Source organism: Prionailurus bengalensis, chromosome C1 (genome assembly GCF_016509475.1).
Source record: "Prionailurus bengalensis isolate Pbe53 chromosome C1, Fcat_Pben_1.1_paternal_pri, whole genome shotgun sequence".
NCBI classification, from domain to species: Eukaryota; Metazoa; Chordata; class Mammalia; order Carnivora; family Felidae; genus Prionailurus; species Prionailurus bengalensis.
Window position 1 is genome coordinate 72540129 of NC_057345.1, and position 21450 is coordinate 72561578.

General features: G+C 36.9%; 1 protein-coding gene across 1 annotated transcript in view; it reads right to left on the bottom strand.

Moving 5' to 3' along the window:
- Positions 1 to 598: 598 nt before the first annotated feature.
- The window catches only part of COL24A1 (collagen type XXIV alpha 1 chain), a 410068-nt gene continuing 389216 nt past the window's right edge, over positions 599 to 21450 (bottom strand). Inside the window, exons 57-61 of the mRNA XM_043575479.1 lie at positions 15203 to 15268; positions 14396 to 14564; positions 8051 to 8160; positions 5235 to 5450; positions 599 to 2069 (exon numbers count right to left, since the gene is read on the bottom strand). Coding sequence (XP_043431414.1) covers positions 1923 to 2069; positions 5235 to 5450; positions 8051 to 8160; positions 14396 to 14564; positions 15203 to 15268 — 708 coding nt within the window. The 3' untranslated portion in view covers positions 599 to 1922. The remainder of the gene's footprint in view (positions 2070 to 5234; positions 5451 to 8050; positions 8161 to 14395; positions 14565 to 15202; positions 15269 to 21450) is intronic.

Here is a 21450-nt window from a genome sequence, read left to right on the forward strand (position 1 = left end):
AAGACTTTCCCCTATGTTTTCTTCCAAGAGTTTTATAGTTTTAGCTCTTACATTTAGGGCTTTGATCCATTTTGAGTTGTTTTGTATATGGGTCCAACTTCATTCTTTTACAGGTGGATATCCAATTTTCCCAGCACCATTTGTTGAAAAAACTATCTGTTTCCCATTGAATGGTCTTGGCACCTTCGTTGAAAATCAGTTGACCATATATGGGAGTATTTATTCTGTGCCATGACTTTACTTTGTACAAATAGGAAATAAGCCCTGTAATCCTCTTATAGGTATGTAACAGATGCTTTCTAATAATGTAAACGTACAGAAGGACTATTCCAGAGAGCCATTGTATGTAATAAAAGGATATGGTTGGGGCGCCTGGGTGGCTCATTTGGTTAAGCGTCCGACTCTTGGTTTCGGCTCAGGTCACGATCTCATGGTTTGTGAGTTCGAGCCCCACATCAGGATCTGCACTGGGAGTCTGCTTAAGATTATCTCTCTCTCCTTCTCTCTCTGTTCCTCCCCCACCATCTCAAAATAAATAAATAAACTTGAAATAAAAAAGGACGTGATCACAGAAGAAGAAAAACAAATACCACCAAAAAAGATTTAAAGCATATTTTTATTATAGATAAGTAAGTATGGTTTGCTGTGGCTAAAGATATGTTTATAATGAATGTATAAGTTTTTCTATATACCAAAAGGTATAATATTTCTCTTTTAATACTGATCTAACATTTCTCTGACAACAAGGGAAGTCTGAATGGGCTGAGCCTATTTTAAATGGCTAAAGACTTTTTTTTTTCCTGAATGTTGCTTTAAAGACTGGTAAGTTGAATTCTTTTAGATCCCAACACATTAAATTTAAGAATAATGAAATAAAGTCAATGACTACTACAAGACATGTAATTCCTATGAAGCAGAAATAATGGTTTTTATAATTTAAAACAGCAGCAATTTCAAAAGATTTGCTGAATTAAAACTTTACAAAATATATATATACATAGTATCATTCCAGATGATCATGGATTTTTAAACATAGTATATCACAACCCCAAACTCTAACCCAAACCTACTACTGGATGTAGCTGGCTTGTAATATTTTTTACAACAATTTAAAAAATAAAAACAAAAGAAACCTCCCAATTCTCTTGTGCATAAGCACAGGTTACAGTGCGCTGGCTTTGCTTCTGTATCCACAAAGAGAATTTTAAAATAGAACAAGGACTTCACATAAATAATGTTCCACTTCTTATTAAGTATGTAACCAAACAAATTAAAATAAGTACTAACAACCAAAACATGTCTTGATGTAACCAGTACATACACTCTTAAAGAATGACAAAGACGAAAAAAGAAATAAAATAGTCTATGAAAGCCACAAGCACCTTGTTTTAGAAAGAGCACCAAGCAACACAAAAAGGCAACACGTAAGAGGTAGTGTACCACCGGCTAAGATGTATATGCCCATCGGGGACCTGAATACAGCTTAGTATTTGGGAAAATAAGACATATTAGACTGTGGCTTGTAATTTTTAGACAGAAGCATTGCACATTTGGGAGCATTAGCCAGTATTGCTTCCATAGTGCTCTGCAGCTCCAGCTGTCTAATGGGTACTTTGCTCTCAGTCAAAAAATATAGGATACCCTGAAGAATTCCATGTTTATAAATTTTCAGTTCTAGGGAATTCTCTAAGAAAGCACAGATCAATATAATTTTTAAAAGAATTAAATACTTTATCAATTACAGTCCTTTAAAAATGCCTTTTCTCCTTCTTAGGAGGAAATCTTTTCTTCCTGAGATTCTTTAAGATTTAGCCAATGCTTTATTCCATGCATTTCACAATGATAGTATCTTTCTGTCTATATTTTTCCCTCTGCAGCAATTACCTGGCCAACAGCAAGAATTCTGAACTAATTCAGAAACCTTAGAGAAAGCATACAGAACTGCTTTCAATGTAGTACTTCCTTTCAGTTTTGAGATGAGGAAGTTTTTGTACTTCAATTACTGGAAGCTGATTAGGGTCCTGGGTGTGAAAAAGGAATTTTGCCTTATGCCAGCTGCCATCTTGAATCTGTAAAACAAGAACAAAGTGCTTTGATAGGTAATTGTGTCATTAGCAATCATTCTCGGCAGACAATGCCCTTCACTGTCAGACAATGCAGCTTAGTTTAAGGGTTAGAGCTAATGAATAGGAAGTCCCTAGAAAGTAAGTGCTGGCACAGAGTTAAGTGCTCAGTGGTTAACAATCACCATGACTAATTGAAGACATGGTTTATTCTTTTCTCTAAATGGCAGTATGTGTTCTGATTTTTCAGTCTATGAGGCTTCTGCTTCTGCTTCTGCTCTCTGTGGATCGGTACAAAGGCTGTTCCTAATATTCCTAATATATTCCTAATATAAGTAACACCCATCTGCTCTGTGTTCCTTTACGTGGGACTGATTCTTCAGGATGGGCATTCTTCTTGGATGAAAGGCAATGAGCTATCTCAACCTTTATGTACTTTAGGTAGGAAATAACCCGAATTGCTTCAGTCAGAAGCAAATTATAATTATGTAAATCATCTTCTAGCTTTCTTTATTGCCAGTCTGTGGTTACCGTTTATATAGTTTCTTTCCTCTCCTCTTTCTAGGCCTCTCTGTTTTTCTTATATACTATATGCTCTTTTGTTTCTGATAAATTTGACTATGGAACAAAAACACCTTATGATTATGATTCAACAAGATAAAACAGATAAACACAATTGACTAGTTTTGTGAAGCTTTTTATTAAGTTTATTCACTTCCTCATTTACTGAATTATTATATAAATTTTAAAATTTGAAGGATCCTTAGAGATTATTTAAGCTATGAATTCCATGTACTAGTCATCAGCTTGGTGTTATAACTAGAACTAGAGTTCGGTGTGTAAGACACCATTAGATTAACTCGTTAAGTCTTTCGAGCAATATTTATTGAGCACTAAGTACAGTTGACCCAGTTGAATAAGATTCAATCCTCTACTTACTTACAGTGCTTGGGAAATATGAAGATGAATAAATTAGTTCTGGTGTTTGAATACTAGCAGCTTATACATCTAGTTGGAGAGAGGGGAAACACAAACAAATAGACATAACACAAGACAATATGCCAGAAGTACAATATAAATAATGTAGACAGCGAATGCTGAATTCCTCATTTCCCACTGAAGTACTCAGGGGAAGCTTCATGAGTTCAGAATTCAGAACTTAAGATGGGCTTTAACGTATGCCTAACGTTACCACTTGATTAGAGAGGGAGAGAAGGCATTTCAGAGAAAGGTAATGACATGAATAAAAACAAACATACAAACAAAAAACAGTTGGAAAAGTAGAAGATGGTTGCAAAAATAAGCCTAGCGTGGTGTTTTAGTGCACAGATTTTGGCCTGGAACAGACTTTGATAGAAATCCAGGTACAACCAGTCTCTTTACATACAAAATGTGAAAAATAAAAACCTCACACAGTTGTGAGGATTAAATGAGTTTTCAGTTAAAGTACCTACCAGTATGGTGTGGCATGGGCTTTGGAGTTAAACACACTTGGTGTTTATTTCTTAGTCTTCACTAATTAGCTGGATGACTTGAGCAAGTTATTTAACCTCTCCGTGCTTTCACTTTCTTATTATTAAGAGAGACTTCTTTACAAAGCTGTCATAATTAAATAAAATAATGTATGTAATACAGGGTACTTGCTATATAATAAAGCCCTGATAACTAGTAGTAGGAATTATTGATGTTATTATTATTGTTGTTGTTGTCATTATTTCTTCTTCTTCTTCTTCTTCTTCTTCTTCTTCTTCTTCTTCTTCTTCTGTCGGTTTGGTCTTAGCTTTGGGTTGACAGTCAATCAAAGCCCACACTAGAAATGTAGGTTGGGGCCTGACTGTCCTAAGTGCTAAACAAAGACCTGATAAGTTTGGATTGTATTTCAGAGATAGTGAGTCACTGAAAGTTTCTGGAAAAAAACTGTAAAAGTTAAATGACATTGTTGGTAATATTGATCTCTGCTTATAGAGATGAGCTGTATGTTTGCCTCTCATTTTTCAAATACTCAAGCCCTATTTGTCTGAAAATAAAATGTTGTGAAAAAGTAGAGTCCCTTGGAAATGGTAAGAGATGTTAAATCACTAGAACACAAGAAAAGGAAACCGAGCTACTTAAAACCATTAACGATACGTATATAAAGTGGATGTTATTCTCTATAACAGGGTCAGGAAACTCTTCTGTAAAGGGCTAGTAATAAATGTTTTAGGTTTTGTGCACCATACAATCTGTCACATTTATTTAACTCTGCCATCATAGTGTGATAACAGTCATAGATAATAAGTAAATAAACAGGGGTGCCTGGGTAGCTCAGTCAGTTGAACAGCCAACTCTGGTTCAGGTCATGATTTTGTGGTCCTGAGTTCAAGCCCCGCATCAGGCTCTGTGCTGACAACTCAGAGCCAGGAGCCTGCTTCAGATTCTGTGTCTCCTTCTCTCTCTGCCCCTCCCCCACTCACATTCTCTCTCTCTTTCTCTCTCTCTCTCTCAAAAATGAAAAACATTAAAAAAAGATTAAAAAATAAGTAAATGAACAAATGTGGCTGTGTTCCAATAACATTTATTTACAAAAACTAGTGGTAAGCTGGAGTTGGTCTGTGGACTATAGTTTGCTGCTACCTGCTGTATACCACATCTTTTAAAATTATAGATTTTTTCATAAATTTGTTATTTAATTTTAATAGGAAAAATGGGCTATGATTCAAATATTGTTTGGTAGGGCCAGCCAATCTGCAAGTCTGCCCACATTTGGTATCGGGTGTAGCGACCGACAAAATGAAATACAACTGACTTGCCTCTATAACCTGTCTTCCATGAAATAATGAGATGTGGAATCACAGTGGTGAAAATACATAGAAGAAATCTACTTATATGCTCTGTCCATCTAGGTGTAATATAATTATTCAAGATGAGGAACAAAAATTAAATCTATGTATTAACACCTATTTTGCATATAAAAATCCATGGATGACCAATGTGTGTGACAAAAGTTGACGAGATATAAGCAAATGTATGATTCTGAAAAATGTAATTTTATTACAAATTGGGGACATTAAAACTTACTACCCTTCTGGGTCTTCAGTTTACAATTAAAGTCTTATTCTGATTATTTTAATTTTATGGTCTTGTAATTTAATGTTAGTTATACCGAACAATTCTAAAAGTGCCATCCCTTACCTTGCAGTCATCTGAAAGCACCTTAGGTTCAAGTAGAGTGTTTTCTTCAAAAATCTGGCCATTCCATCCCTTGAAGCCAATAGGTAATCCTGAGCCACTTGACTGAGCACTTGTCCACACTGGTGTGTTTAGACAGTGAATAGTGATGATATGGGAGGCTTCTGAGCTCAGTAAGTGAAGGAAGTTCATCTGGACTTTTCCAACTCCAAACTCCAACTAATGTCATAGAAACAATATACAGGTTATAAGATGTGGCAATTGATAAACTTATAATTTGGGGGAATTTGAGGAAAGTCCTTGGAATGCAGCCTTGAGAAAACTACTTTCCTTGGCATTTAAATGCCAGTCAACAGCGTATGACTGAACCACTGGCTTTTGCAGGGGTGGGGAGCAGGGAATCCCTGATTTATAGCATTTTCTGATTTCCATGGTGTAAACACTCCTACCAGGCCTGATTTCAGGATATCATGGTGGTGTCACTGGACATGGAGTTGGAAAGAGACACAACTCTTTCTGGATGAGTCTGTATGAGCCGGCTTCAGCATACCATTAGACTACTAGATGTGACCAAAAAAATTATAATTTTTATAATGTTATCTAAAATGCATTAATAATTAGTTGTTGACTAATAATTTTTTCCACAAAAATCTGAAATTGTGTATACTTTCCTTGCAGATAGCTTTTGGAGTTTCCAAAGATAAGTTAGAAGTTGCAATAATAACTTGTTGAGTAATTTTAATTATGAGAGCTTTTAAAGATCAGGATAGAATCTTCTTCTTTGTGTTGCTGGCCCCTAACGCAGTTACAGTCATACAGCAAATTTTCAGTAAATGTTTATTGAAATGACTGAATGCATAACAAGTATTAATAATAAAGTCAACAATATAGAGCAAAATTAGAGCAAGGAGGTCTGATCGCATATTTCCCAGGCTTGGGCAAGGAAAGAGATTTTTCCTTTTTTTTTTTCTTTAATTTTTGTTTTAATTTATTTTTGAGAGACAAGAGAGACACAGAGCATGAACAGGGGAGGGTCAGAGAGAGAGGGAGACACAGAATATGAAGCAGGCTCCAGGCTCTGAGCTGTCAGCACAGAGCCCGATGCGGGGCTTGAACTCACAAACTGTGAGATCATGACCTGAGCCGAAGTCGGACGCTCAACCGATTGAGCCACCCAGGTGCCCCGAGAGATTTTTCTATAGTTTTTGACATTATTATTATTTTAGCAATATTCAAGCAGAGGTATGGTCATAACATAAGTGAACAAAAATGGTTTCTACAAGGAATTTATATGAATTTCCAAACATGAAATTAGAAACATATCAGTTATGAGCTAACAGAGAAAGAAAAAAATAAAACAACAATCAAAAAAGTAAAAGGAACAGAGAAGAAAGGCAAAGGAAGGTCAGTGAGGCTGAAAACATGGAAGGATCATCATAAGAAACATTAGAGTTTAAGTAGTTCAGTTTCCTTTATTTTACAGGTGAGAGTCACAAGCTTGTAAACTATTTAACCTTTCTAAGACTTAGTTTCTTTGTTGGTAAGGTAGCGTATAACACTGACATGGCAGGGATGCTATAAGGATTTAAGGAGCCACATGTCCCTTACCTAGCACAGTGCTGGCACAGAGTAGGCTCTTTGGTGGCTCAGAGTGCCATTTGCCAGGGTAGTAGAGGAATAGAAACTAGAACCCAGGTCCGTGATTCCAAGTTTACCATTCTTTCCACTACCTGCCCAGTCTTTCTCAGGTTGAGTTTACAGATAGGAGAGATGGGAGAGCTGATTCAGTCAAGGAAGGAATTGGAATGCAGCTCCTTCGCTACTCCTGTCTCCTTTGCACACCCTTCCCAGTCCCCATCTTTCTTCTGTGATAACCCAAATAAACATTCTGGGCCAGGGGAGTGAGTATGATCATGCAGATATTTTGCAAGTAAGATTATCATGCTGATCTTCATCAGAGGAACATGGATTCCCTAGGAATGGAAGAATCTTTCCTTCCTCTGCTTTGAGGTTAGTAATAATGGTGAATACCTACTGAGATGAACTGGTGAAACACCCCGGTTAATGAAGAGGGATATTTTAGGAAAGGGTAGTCTAACAACAAGCAGTGTAGAGATTAATAGACCGCACATTTTACTTGCTGCCTCTTTATGATGGACCAAACATACAATAGGCATGTGTATCCATTCTTTGTCAATGAGAAATAAGTTCTTGGTAATAATACCAAACTGGTTTAACCAGAAAAAGAAAAAAAATGCAGTTTTGATTTCTTCGGTATTTGTTATGTGTAGAACTAAGCTTTAGGTTTTATAAGTGCTTGTTATAATCTCCAGTATCATACCAAACTAACTTTCATTCATTCTATTATACTTGAAAGAAGTTTTAAATAATAGTCAATGGATATTTAAGGCAGGTTCTTTTGTGCTAACTCACCAAAAATAGTAAGCTTTGTGGCAACATTCCTCTTTTAATGATATCATTTTCAGAAAACTTTAGGTAACTGATTACTAATTGCAAACACTGGGGATTTTCTAATGTATATGTATGCATAAAAACATATGTTCCACATTTTTAAAAGGAAATTTAAAAAGCATAATCAGTAGAGTAAGCCATGATATGTCAATCATAAAAGACATCATCAAAATGTCAAGATTCACTAGAATTACTTTTTAAAAACAAAAAATTTCTTATATGTGGTAGAGAATGATACCTTGCTTCCATTCATAAAATTCACAATTATTTAAGGTTACAGAATTTTAAAAGTTATGTTCCCCGAAACTGGGCAAGTACTCGCATGTGTTCTACAATTCAATACATACCTTTGTTACAGAAACAGGAGATAAACATGTCTGACCACCAGCACTGAAATTGCAGAAAACCTCAATGGCATCTGAAGGGCATCCAAGATTTGGATCAATCCAGTATTTTCCTATTAATTTATTGTAAAACACAAAAATACTTAAATGCCAGACTAAAACCTATCTGAATCATCATTACAAATTACCATACTTAAAAATTTTTTTTTTCAACGTTTATTTATTTTTAGGACAGAGAGAGACAGAGCATGAATGGGGGAGGGGCAGAGAGAGAGGGAGACACAGAATCGGAAACAGGCTCCAGGCTCTGAGCCATCAGCCCAGAGCCTGACGCGGGGCTCGAACTCACGGACCGCAAGATCGTGACCTGGCTGAAGTCGGACGCTTAACCGACTGCGCCACCCAGGCGCCCCTACCATACTTTAAATATACATTTTTATAGTCTTAACTGTAAAATAACTTAGAAGATTATAAAGATATTTACATTTAGTCAATGAATGAAATCTGCAAGCATTATATAAAATTGATACCAAAAATACTGTATTTTTCACATGCCTATCAACTTAAGGGCATTTTATAATTTTAACGAAAAGTGGTATAATGGCTGAATTTATTGCCTCTTTTTTTTTTTTTAAGTTTATTTATTTATCTTGAGAGAGAGAAGGAGAGAGAGACAAGCAGGAGAGGAACAGAGAGAGCGAGGGAGAGAATCCCGATCAGGCTCTGTGCTGTCAGTGCTGAGTCTGATGCAGGGCTCAAATTCTCAAACTGAACCATGAGATCATGACGTGAGCTGCAACCAAGAGTCTGATACTTAACCAACTGAGCGATCCAGGCCCCCCTACTGCTTTCTTTAGATGAGACCATCAGCTTAAAGGAACCGTCTAAAGTTACATAGTTAACAGAAAAGTTGCAGTTAATGTGGTATATGTGTATATGTCTGTTCTATGTGATTACAGAGTTTAAAAAATACATACTATATACATGTACATGTATGTTAAATGGAAACAACTTCAGTCTCCCTGAGGTAAAATATTACCTTTATGAATATTGGCATAAAATTAATAAAACATTCTTTGTTTTCAGACGGAAAAGGTACAATTAAATGGTTATCTTTTTTGTGGTTTCCTCATCAGATTTGCAAGTGAGAAAAACTGAAGTCCCTGTACCGAGTGTAAACCTGCCAACCTTTGCCTTCACTGACTGCTCAGCAGAATCAAAAGGAGTCTTGAAAGTCAGTCTACAGGAAATTCTCAGGCTGAAGAAGGATTGATCTAGCATCTGAGTTCCAGAATAACGGGCTCAGAATATTGCAGGAGCACCTTATTCTAAAAGCAAAGACTAAGAATTTTTGAATGAGAGATAGCTCTGCTTTCTTGCATTAAAAAGGCAAGACAATCAAACAGTACTTGTCATTTCTCCAGTAGTGAGGAATCCTTGTCTTTCTTACCCTATTGCAAAGATTCCTGTACCGCAACCTGGGCTTCCTCGGGTCCATTATTTTAGATTTCCAGAACATCTTCAACAACTCTTTACTAACTCTACTAATCTTTCAAAATGCATACCTCCTGAATTGGTGGCTCCAAAAGTAGGGACTCTGTTGCAATGTCTTTCAAATTTTAGTGGCATTAGAAACATCTGTTAAAACAGAGGTAGCTGGACCCCATCCCCAGAGCTGCTGATTCATTAAGTCTGAGGCAGGCCTTGAGAACCTGCATTTCAACAGTATCTAACTCTGGTCCAGGGACATTTGAAGACCTACTGATCTATTAAGATATGGAAGAATTGGGTGAATGAAATCCTATCCTCTGCCCCCCCCCCTTTTTTTTTAATCTTTCCCTCAGAATTTCAGACATTTTGTAAAGGTTGTAGAAATTAGTGCTGGATTTTTTACCAGGTTTTAGAGCAGGCTTCTAGTCTTATCTAATGAGGTAAACACATAATCTTCACTACTCTCTCTTGTCTTCCAAGAAACCGTTTCCTTCTACTATGTGAGCTTATTAATAAGTTCCTTATAAAAAGTTTTCCATCAACCAAACTCTCATTGTTATATGGGGAAGAATGCTTTGAATTCAGGTATTATGCTGTACAACGGTGAAATGGTAGAGACTTCATAATTTTTTCAGGATACGTTGAGCTATAAATGAAGCACCATACCATAATATGTCTTTTGTAGGCCCAAACGTTCTAACCCAAAACTGGCTCTCCCATGGGCACAGCACTTGCCTTGCAGCTCTTTCAAGTTCTGCCACAGCCTCTATTATCTTTGTGTTTGGAGTAGGGAAGGTGTCTTTCTTGCCCTTCACTGCCACCTCCGGACCATTCTTCCTATATTTTTCCTAAAACAACTCCATGGTAAAACTACTGTCATTATATTACATCATCCATTACCCCTTCCTCTTGCAAGCCACTTTCTTTGAAGATTTTATCATTGGATGGCTATTACTGTCATAAAATACACTTATGACCTAATTCTTGGTGACACGGATGACACTTCCAATACCCTGGCCTCTCAGTTCCTTGAACTCTTCTGCCAATGTTCTCGTACCCTTCCCCTGCTCCCCCTACTGCCCCATTCACTTTAACCCTCAACTTCCCCAGGCCGCACCCTAGCCTTTGTCATTATCTACAAACTAGAATTCTGCCATTATTTCACCTCTTCTCTTTTGAACCCATTCTCTATTGTCCTGACTCCAATTATTCTTCCATCCTATCAGGACCTACAATCCATCGATAATATTTTTTTTCATGATTTCTCATAATCATGTGTTCGATTCCCTCCCTACCCAAGTAAAACCCACAGAAATTTACTAAAATTACTTCCTTGGAGACTTCCATAACATCCCTGCCCTGCCACAATTCATTGTGCTTGCCTTATAAAATCCCCACCTCATAGAAGTCCAATTGTCACCTGTACCTGCACAGCTAAAGGTGGCTGAAGAAAAATACAACTATGTGGACTGGACTCACTTTAAATTCACATGTTTGTAAGACTGCCAGACAACAACACCATGTTTCCCTAATTAGTTCCCTCTGTTGCTCTCCTAGTTAACTGTTTGAAACCTTCTCTTCTTCTCTCACCTTTGTTATACCCATCCCTTCACCTTTATTCTTGAGTGATAACCTTTCAATGTCACTGAGGCAACTGAGGCAATGTGAAAGGAGCTTACAGAACCTCCAGCTACCACATCTCCTTACCTATCTGTGCTTGCACACATATATTCTGCCTTCCTTCTTATTATCGTGAATCGACTGTGTTCCTATGGAAGGCTTGTCTATTACACCTTCAGTTTCAAATTCTTCCTCTCTTAATTTTCTTTTGAGTGTAATTCTGCTTGCTGTTTCTGCCAGTTCTCATTCATGGTGTTTTATCAACCGGTATGCCTCAGTATATTGACTGTGTGCTGGGCACTACCTTTGAGAAATGATTTGTGGAAATAATTTGAGCCCTAGGATGATGGTATATTTTATAGAAGACGTTTGTTTCTGTTAGACATGGGATGGGGGGTACTAGCAGTCTGGAATCATCTTAGTCCAAGTTCAAAGCTTAAGACTCTGAGCTATCTTCATGATGTGAATGAAGCTAGGCTATAGTCTTGTCTCTTCCAGTTTATGTTTACTTTCAGAGTGGAGCCCTTTGAAAACCTAAATCCTCACATTTGATGGGCCACAGATATCAATTTTTGACCCGAGCCCCACGAAGCTACCAAAAGCTGTATTTAGAACACACCCAGGGCAAAAGCAGTTCTAACTGTGTTCATTTCTTTGCTGTCTCCTTCAAAATGTTGGCTTAAAATTCCCTCACTATTTTGTTGGCTATTTGATGCTTTTAACTTGAAAACAAATTTTAAAAGATATTCAGCCTGGCAATTTGAATTACCTCCTTCATTACTGGAAATGGAAACTCTCTGGCTCTATAATTTTCTCTTAAAATCTGATGAAGTTTTAACCACTACTATTCCTCTTAACTGCTCTTGTGAAGCTCACACAGAGCATCATGCTGCTAAATTCAGTAGCCTTTCTCAGGAACCCAGTCGATCCCTTCCTCAGGCAAAATTTTCTTCACTACTGTTCATCTAGTTTTCCTCCTATCAGGGATAGCTTCTTCTCAGTTTTCTTTGCTAGTTTCTCCTCATTTCCCTGATCTCTAAACATTGAAGAGCCTGAAGGCATAGGGTTTAGACCTCAGCTACCTCAGCTTTTCTTTCTCCGCCTAGTCTTTAGGTAGTTGTAAGCAGTCCAGGGGCATTAGATACTATTGATATGCAAATGGCGTCATAATTTTTACCCCAGCCAGAACCTTTCTCTAATAGCCACCAACCTCCTTGACATTCTTACTTTATGCTGAACAGACCTCTCAAATGAGATATATCTAAAACCGAACTCCTGATTTTTCCTCCAAAACTTGCTTCTGCATCTCTCTTACAGCAACTCCACACTTCCATCCATTAGTCAAAAAGCTTAGAGTCACCCTCTATCCTTCTATTTCTCTCATAACCCACATCCAAATTATCATCAAGAACTGCTGGCTGTACCTTAAGGCATAGCCAAAGACTTGATCATTTATCACTTATTCTACTAATTCTAGTCCAGCCTACCGTCATCTCTTACCTGGATCTTTTTCAGTGGCCTCCTCAATGGTTTCTTTTACTGTTGTCCTCATATTTGCAATACATCAGCCAGAATCATATTTCAAAAATTTAAGTCAAATCCTATCATTCCTTTGCTGCAAAACTTTGAATGGCTTCCCACCATATTCAGAATAAAAGCTGGGGTCTTTTGAGTAGTCTGTAAGATCTTATAGAATCTGGTTTTTTGGATATCTTTCTGACTTCATTTTCTACCACTTGCCCTTATGCACTCTCTTCTGGTCACTGGCCTTTTTGTTAATCCTAGAACATACTACATATACTCCAGTCCCAGGGCCTTTGCATTTGCATTTGTTCTTTCTGCCTGGAAAGCTCTTTCTCTAGATTTCCTATAGCTTGTACCTTTACCTTCTTCTGATATGGCTCCAATGTCATGTTCTCAGAGATGCCTTATCTAGCTACTATACTTGAAACCTTCACCCCCACTCCATTTTCCGTCATATCCCCCTTCCCTGCTGTTTTGTGTTTCTCTATAGCATTTGCTGTCTCCTAGTGATGAAAATATTGTTGGGTGTTAAAACCTTTCTGATCCCTTGCAATCCATACCACTTCGTTATTTTTCTTACAAAGAAGGCAGGCCTTGAATTAGATTTCAGCCATTTGTATGTCTTAAAATGTCTTTGTTACTTTCGATTCGATAGAAGTTCATGTTTGTGCCATTATATAAGGGAAAGAATCAAACAGAATTACTGTAGGCAGCTGTAACTGTCTATGTTAGTTTAGTTTTTGTAGTAATTTAAGGCAGGAAATATCTATAGAAGTTAAGCATTTTATTAATATAAATAAAATGAATATTTTCATTGCACTTATAGAATTGAAGCTTATGTTTCTGGACAAGGGTGTGTGTGTTATGTGATGTATATGTGTGTATATGTAATTTAAATAAAATATGGACTACTAGTTACCATATAGAAGAACATAACATTTTTTTTTCAAATCAGCATATGTGTCATTGTTACATATAAGTTTTTAGCAAAAAATTTAACTACTAATATTGATCGTACAGCTGACCACAGACCCAATAGAAATTAAAATTAAATGATATATTACAGCTGACAGGGTTCCCTTATCTATCATTAGATAAATAGAACTGTTCTACTTGCTTTAAAGCTTTTCCTTTATGGTTCTATTCTAAATTCATTTTTGTACCTCTGGTTAATGGATTTGGGGCTATCAGTGTATGAATGAAAAAATTCCAAGAATACCAAACCATCTTCCTACTCACTGACTCTATAGTGATGCATTTAAATTCCATTTTGTGTAAAAGCCATAATTTTAGGAGGTGTGCTGATGGGGGCTCTCCCATGTCTATTTTTTTCATCTTATCACCTTTGGCGGACCCGACAGGTACTCCTATTAACCCAAAGGTCAGTCCTCCATATTTTAATTGTTATCATGAATATGATATGTTCCAAACACGATGTGTAAGCAAGTACTATAATTAGGGTGGAGTAAGAAAAGTTGGGGATCAATAAGGATGCATAGAAGAAGACATTTGTCATGTGAACCCTCAGAAAGGGATACTCTGACTTCAGAATCATGTCTCCCTCTAAGAGTATTTGGTTTTTGATAACATTAAAATGCTTTCCTACAAGCGTTTTATCAAAACGATTAAGATTCAAAATGAATATAGCATCAATCTCAGACACACTGAAATGATGGAATTAGACATCAGAGTTTGAGAAAACCAAGAACTTACCATCTGATACTTTGTGTTCACAGTTAAGCAAATCTCTGCAGATTCGTGCTGGGTTATCTCGTGTGCCAAGAGGATTCTTGATGCTGTGCAGTAAATTGCTAAGGTAGTTCAGGGTTTTGGATATCTCTGCACCGTAGTCAATTAGAGTCACTTCAGTATTTTGGTAGTTCTGCCAAGTCATCACAGGAATCATATTAGCAAAAACCCAGAGCAGCCAGCAGCATTATTGAACCCTCATCATCAACATGGACCAAGGCAGGAGAAAAATGTATCTTTGTTGTGTGCGGTGACTTGGGAGTAGGATGCAAAGATCAGTTTATATTCAAATATAGCCATCTATGTATATTTTATTAAACTGGATCCTAAGGAAGAGATTAAATTCACTCCAAAAGCCTAGTTTTCAAGCTAACATAAAACTTAACAATTATTATGCCCACTGTAGTATATTATTTTTTAAGAAATTATACATTGAATAGAGTTTAGTCAAGAAAAATGAGTAACAGTGATAGATCCCATTTTAAGAAATGGCTAACTTCATCAAACTATTTTCTTCTACAGTATCTAATTCGTTGTTTAAAAATTCCTTAAATGATATTACACCTTTTAAAAATGTTTTCCTTAAAAAAAAACCCCATGCATATATTTCTGCTTATTAAAAATGCTTACTTTGTCCTTAAAAGTAGTATCATTACGTTCAATCTGTTTTAAATACAATCTTTGAGATAAAGCCACATTTTGGACTCTGAAAAACTTTCAGTTTAATTTGTGTATTGAGAGTGCCAATGTAAATAAAGCCAGATATATTACCTCCATCTGTAGGGCAGCATGTGATTCAATCAAGGCTTGAATAGCAGCATTGATATCCATTTGTTTCTGTGTAAAACAAAACCATTTGAGATTAGCAGTAACATCAACACTGAGTACTCTAAAGTAAGGGCTGTAAATTCTGAAAGCAGTGCTATTAAAGTATACTCGACTTATTATCTGAAGGGGGTTTGTAACTCTTATGGTTAGACAGATGCTGCAAATTTTGCCTGGATAACTGGAAGGACAATATGCTGCCTTCATCCAAATCTCGAAAGTCTCCTAATTAAAACAGGACCAAAGTCTAGAGCCCTCAAATGAAAAACTATTTGTCACTGCTGCATAAACACACACACACACACACAAGTTACTCAAATGGCAGAAGAATGAAATATGACCCCCTCAGTTAATAAATTGTAAAGTGAAGAATAAATAACTGTAGTAATTTATAACAGTTACATTCTTGGAAGGAAAATATAATAAAATACTACTGTCCTGAGGTAGTCACCACATTCGTTTAATCTGATACTTCTGCGGTCTTAAAAACAATTTCTGAAGTTGGAAAATGCACCATTAGTCCCAAAAGAAATAATACAGCATGAATCCAATCTCCTCCTGCATTTAATAAAATATATTTTTAGAGAAAGGCTCAGCATAACCATTAGTAAAAGTCTTTTTGTATTTTATTTTTTAAAAAAGCTTGGAGACTAAGAAGCCTGAGTTGGGAGAAAGTTCTGTGAAATGGCATCTGTGTACACAAATCAAGCAATCTGATTTCCTTCAGAATGATTGTGTTCCTAAGATATCTTTTTACTTGGAGGGCCATACAATAAAAACTGTTTTCAACAGATCTCTCATAACTCAAGGCTGGTAATTTGAAAAACTATTTAAAATGATGGGACAATCAATAAAATGCACTCTTCCTTGCCTCAACATGTGGTTTTCATATTGGAAAATGATTGACTCATTCTGTGCATATATACTGCCAAACACTGTGATACATATTGAGGATAAACGGTAAGCTAAAAAGAAAACTGCCCTTGTGAAGCTGAAGTTTAAGGGAGAGAAAGGCACTAATCAAATCTTAAAACCACACAATTACAAATTGTGATATGTGCTATGAAAGAAAAGAAGTGCCTGGACCCATGAAAGAAATTAGGGGGTTTCAATGAAATCTGGAGGATGAGAACTTTGGAAGGAGTAGATGAGGGAAGGTTTCCTTGAGATAGTGACATTTGATCTGAGATCTGAAGATAAATAAGAATTGTTAGGAGAGGGGGTGAGAGAGCTTTCCAGGCAGAGTAATAGCCTTGCACAAAAGCTATGAGAGAGAGAAGCATGACCTATTCAAAAAACAGAAAGGGTCAGCCTAAAAGGTCCTTCATAGATTAAATAATTCCGACCATCATGCCTGTGTGAATGAGCAGATTTTGGACATGGGTCGCATGTCCAAAATATTTGCACTAAACATGGGCAATTGAATTAAGTACTAAATAATAGCCATCCTTGTATTTTCCAGGTGGTTTGTTATTAGGGCTTTGATCTTAGAAAACATAGCATAAGCAGTTCTCAAACTCTTCAGTTTAGGACTTTTTGCACTTTTAAATATTATTAAGGGCCTTAAAAAACTTTTATTTACATGAGTTATAACTTTTGGTATTTACCAAAGTAGAAATTAAAACACAAATTTGTGTTATTGCTTTAAAATAACCCATTATACATTAAAAAAAATTTGTTTTAACGTTTATTTTTGAGACAGAGAGAGACAGAGCATGAATAGGGGAGGGTCAGAGAGAGAGGGAGACACAGAATCTGAAACAGGCTCCAGGCTCTGAGCCATCAGCCCAGAGCCCGACGCGGGGCTCGAACTCACGGACCGCGAGATCATGACCTGAGCTGAAGTCAGACGCTTAACTGACTGAGCCACCCAGGTGCCCCATAACCCATTATACATTTTTTTAAGTTTATTTATTTATTTTGAGAGAAAGTGAGCACAGGCAGGGGAGGGACAGAGAGAGAGAGAGAGAGAGAGAGTGACAGAGAACCCCAAGCAGGCTCTGCTCTGTCAGTGTAGAGTCATGAGATCATGACCTGAGCTGAGATCAAGAGTGGGAGCTTAACCGACTGAGCCACACCCCAACCCATTATATGTTAATACAAATATTTTAAAGTAAAATAATTATATTTTCCAAAACAAAATATCTGAGAAGAATGGCGCTGTTTTATATATTCGTACATATCTTTAATGTCTGGATTGATAGAAGATAGCTAGATTGTCTTATTTCCTTCAGTATTCAATCTGCTATGATATGTTATTTTAGTTGAAATATATGAAGAAAATCTGGCCCTGCAGAGACATGCAGTTGGAAATAGGATTATTTTAGTAATCTTTTCGGATAATTGTGGATAGTCTTTGATACTATACCAAACTTGACAAATGATAATTTCTTAAGGGTTAGTTGAAATCTGAAATCTGAAATCAAGTCTATGAACTTTTTGTGCTTTTTTATATTAAAATCTATTGGTCTAACTTGAACTGTGAAAGACTCTTTTATCTACCCATGCTACTGTTAACATTGCCCATTGATTATTTAGAAAATAACGGTTCATCAGGGTGCCTGGGTGGCTCAGCTGGTTGGGCGCCGACTTCAGCTCAGGTCATGATCTCATGGGTTCATGGGTTTGGGCCCCTCGACGGGCTCTGTGCTGATAGCTCACAACATGGAGCCTGCTTCAGGTTCTGCGTCTCCCTCTCTCTCTACCCCTCCCCCATGCGCACATGCTCTCTCTCTCTCTCTCAAAAATAAACATTAAAAAAATAAAAAATAAAAAAAAGAAAATAACGGGTCATGGAATTATGCAGATCTTCCAAATTCGGACACATTTCATTATTAATATCACACAGTTACATTTATTAACACCATCACCAATCTCAGAAAAGTGGAAGTACAGGGAAGCTGTCAAACACATAGTGGTAGATAGAAGTTTTCCCCAATTTTTATTTTTGCTTGCAAGTTTGAGACTTATCATTGGCATCGACTTCTGTCAATAGTTTCCTTGAAATGAGAGGCTTGATTCATTCATGTTTAAGAAAATATCTGCGGAGGGGCACCTGGGTGGCTAAGTCCGTTGAGCGTCTGACTTTGGCTCAGGTCGTCATCTCATGGTTCGTGAGTTCTAGCCCCACGTCAGGCTCTGTGCTGACAGATCAGAGCCTGGAGCCTGCTTCGGATTCTGTGTCTCCCTCTCTCTCTGCCCCCACCCATGCTTGTGCTCTGTCTGTCTCGCTCAAAAATGAATAAACATTAAAAAAAATTAATAAAAAAAAAGAAAATATCTGCTGAATACTCATGAGTGTATAATATTGTTAGTCTATCTAGTAAATATGGTGTTCTATGAAAAGAGCAGCCAGTTCAGTTTGTAACTGAGACAATTGCACAAGTGCTTTTCCTTGAGGTAAATACTATCCTTTTCAGTATGCAGCAGAAGTGTTTTTCTATATGTTCTTCTATTTTGTTCTAGAGATTACTAAAAAGTTGTATACTCAAGATTGGAGATTTAGGAGACAGCAGAAACAGTGGAGTAATGACCTCCCAGAATTTTCTCCCCTATAAAAGCAATGAGAAAACTGGAAAAAATGTCAGAATGAAGTTTTTCAGGACTATGGAAATTAACAAAATGCTTGCAGCAATCTGGGGGGCATTTATTTAAGAAAAATATCTGAATCTTGGTAAGGGCAGTGAGCTTCATGGAACTTTAATTTGCCCTATTCCCATGTCTTTCTTTTCAGCTCTGTGGTAGCCCTAAAAATACCAACCCATAATTACAGTAAAAACAAGAAGCCAGGAAGTCATGGGGGGAGCAGAATGGGGTTGGAGCTGCTCTAAAGCATCATTTCCAGTGAATTATTATTATTTGACCTGCCTGGTAGTTACCTAGAAGACACCATTTGCAAGGCTGTCTTTATTTTACCTGACTCACAGCTCATCCAGTGCAAAATATCTTTTCCCTAAGAGTGTTTTTCAAAAGCATTTAGAGGGAATTGTTTAACTTTGTGGCTGTCTGGAGCACTGGAAAACAGTTGGGGCAAGCAACAAGCTAACAAAAAGCTTACAAGAGAAAGGTAATCTGAAAAGCTTTGACATATTTCTGGAAATCTAGAAGTCCATGTGCATTTGTAGCATTGTGCATATGCTTAGAAAATATCTGAGAAGGCTCTAAGCTCTTTCCTCTGGCTTTCAGTCTCTGTGAAATCAGGAAGTTAAAGCTAAGGCGTAGTTTTTAGTCACCTGGCAGAGCAATGAAGGGGTGCTCCAACATACACAGAGACATTTGTTAAAAACTGGGAGGGGCGCCTGGGTGGCGCAGTCGGTTAAGCGTCCGACTTCAGCCAGGTCACGATCTCGCAGTCCGTGAGTTCGAGCCCCGCGTCAGGCTCTGGGCTGATGGCTCGGAGCCTGGAGCCTGTTTCCGATTCTGTGTCTCCCTCTCTCTCTGCCCCTCCCCCGTTCATGCTCTGTCTCTCTCTGTCCCAAAAATAAATAAAAAACATTGAAAAAAAAAATTAAAAAAAAAAACCAAAACAAAACTGGGAGACTTACTGGTTCTGCCATTTAAGGAAATCTCTCTCCACTTGTTAGCTGACCACTAAGCTGAGTAGAGACTTAAGTGGTCACACATGTCAAAGCACAGAGACTTTACAAAATTCAGAAAAGTCAGTAAACAAAATAACATACAACAACAAATAGCAACAAAAATAAACCCAGGGTTGAGGGGAACAATTTTATTTCCAAAAATGCCTCATTATTTTATTTACAATGTACAGTCTTTGACAAAAAAATTACAAGACATGCAAAGAAACATTAAAGTATGGCCCATAAGCAAGCAAACGGGTAATCAGTCAATAGGAGCTGTCCCTGAAGAAGCCTAGATGTTGTACTTAGTAGACAAAGACTTTCTAAAGCTATTGTAGATATGTTAAAAAAAAACTAAAGGAAACAATGTCTATAGAACTAAACAAAAGTATGAAAAAGATGTCTTACAAATAAAGAATATCAATGACAAAAAAAAAAAAGGGAATTATAGAAAAGAACCAGATAGAAATTCTGTAGTTGAAAAGTACAAAAAATGAAATGAAAATTTACTAGAAAGGCTCAAGGGTAGACTTCAGCAGACAGAAGAATCAGTGAACTTGAAGATAGGTTTATTGAAATTTTCCAGTCAGAAGAGTATACAGATGAAACAGTGAAGAAAATGAACAGAGGCTCTGAAACCTATGGAACACCAACAAAAATACTAACATGTGCATAATGGGAGCCTCAGAAGAAGAAGAGAAAATGGGGCAGAAAGAATATTTCAAGAAATAATAATGGCTGTAAGACAGTGATGAGAGAAATTAAACAAGAAGAAACAAATGGAAAGATATTCTATGGTTATGGATCAAAAGAATTAATATTTTGTTTTGTTTTTTGTTAAAACGTCCATATTACCCAAAGTAATCTACAGAGTCATGCAATCCCTTATCAAAATTTCAATGGCACTTTTCACAGAAATAGAACAAACAATTCTAAAATTTTTAGGAAGACCTTGAATAGTCAAAGACATCCTAAGAAGAAGAACAAAGATGGAGGCCTCTTGCTCCCTAATTTCAAGCTAGTAGTAAAAGCCATAGTAATCAAAACAGTATGGTACTGGTATTAAGACTGACACACAGATCAAAGGAACAGAATAGAGAACCCAGAATAAATCCATGGATATGTGGCCAATTAATTTACAACAAAGGAGCCAAAAATATACAATGAAGTAGGGGCAGTCTCTTCAATAAATGGTATTGGAAAAACTTGACAGGAACATGCAATAGGATGAAACTGGATCACTACCTTAACCAGACACAAAAATTAACTCAAAATGGATAAAGACTTGAATGTAAGACCTGAAACCATAAAACTCTTAGAAGAAAACACAGGTGGTAAGTTCTTTGATACCAGTTTTGGTGATAATTTTTGTTGGATTGACACCAAAAGCAAAGGCAACAAAAGCATTGTAAACAAGTGAGATCACATCAAACTAAGAAGTTTCTGCAGAGCAAAAGAAACAATCAGCAGAATGAAAAGGCAACCTACTGAATGGAAGAAAATATTTGCAAATCATATAATCGGATATGTGGTTAATATCCAAAATATACAACTCAATCACAAAACCCTAAAACAATCCAATTAAAAATTGGGCAGAGGATCTGAACTGACATTTTT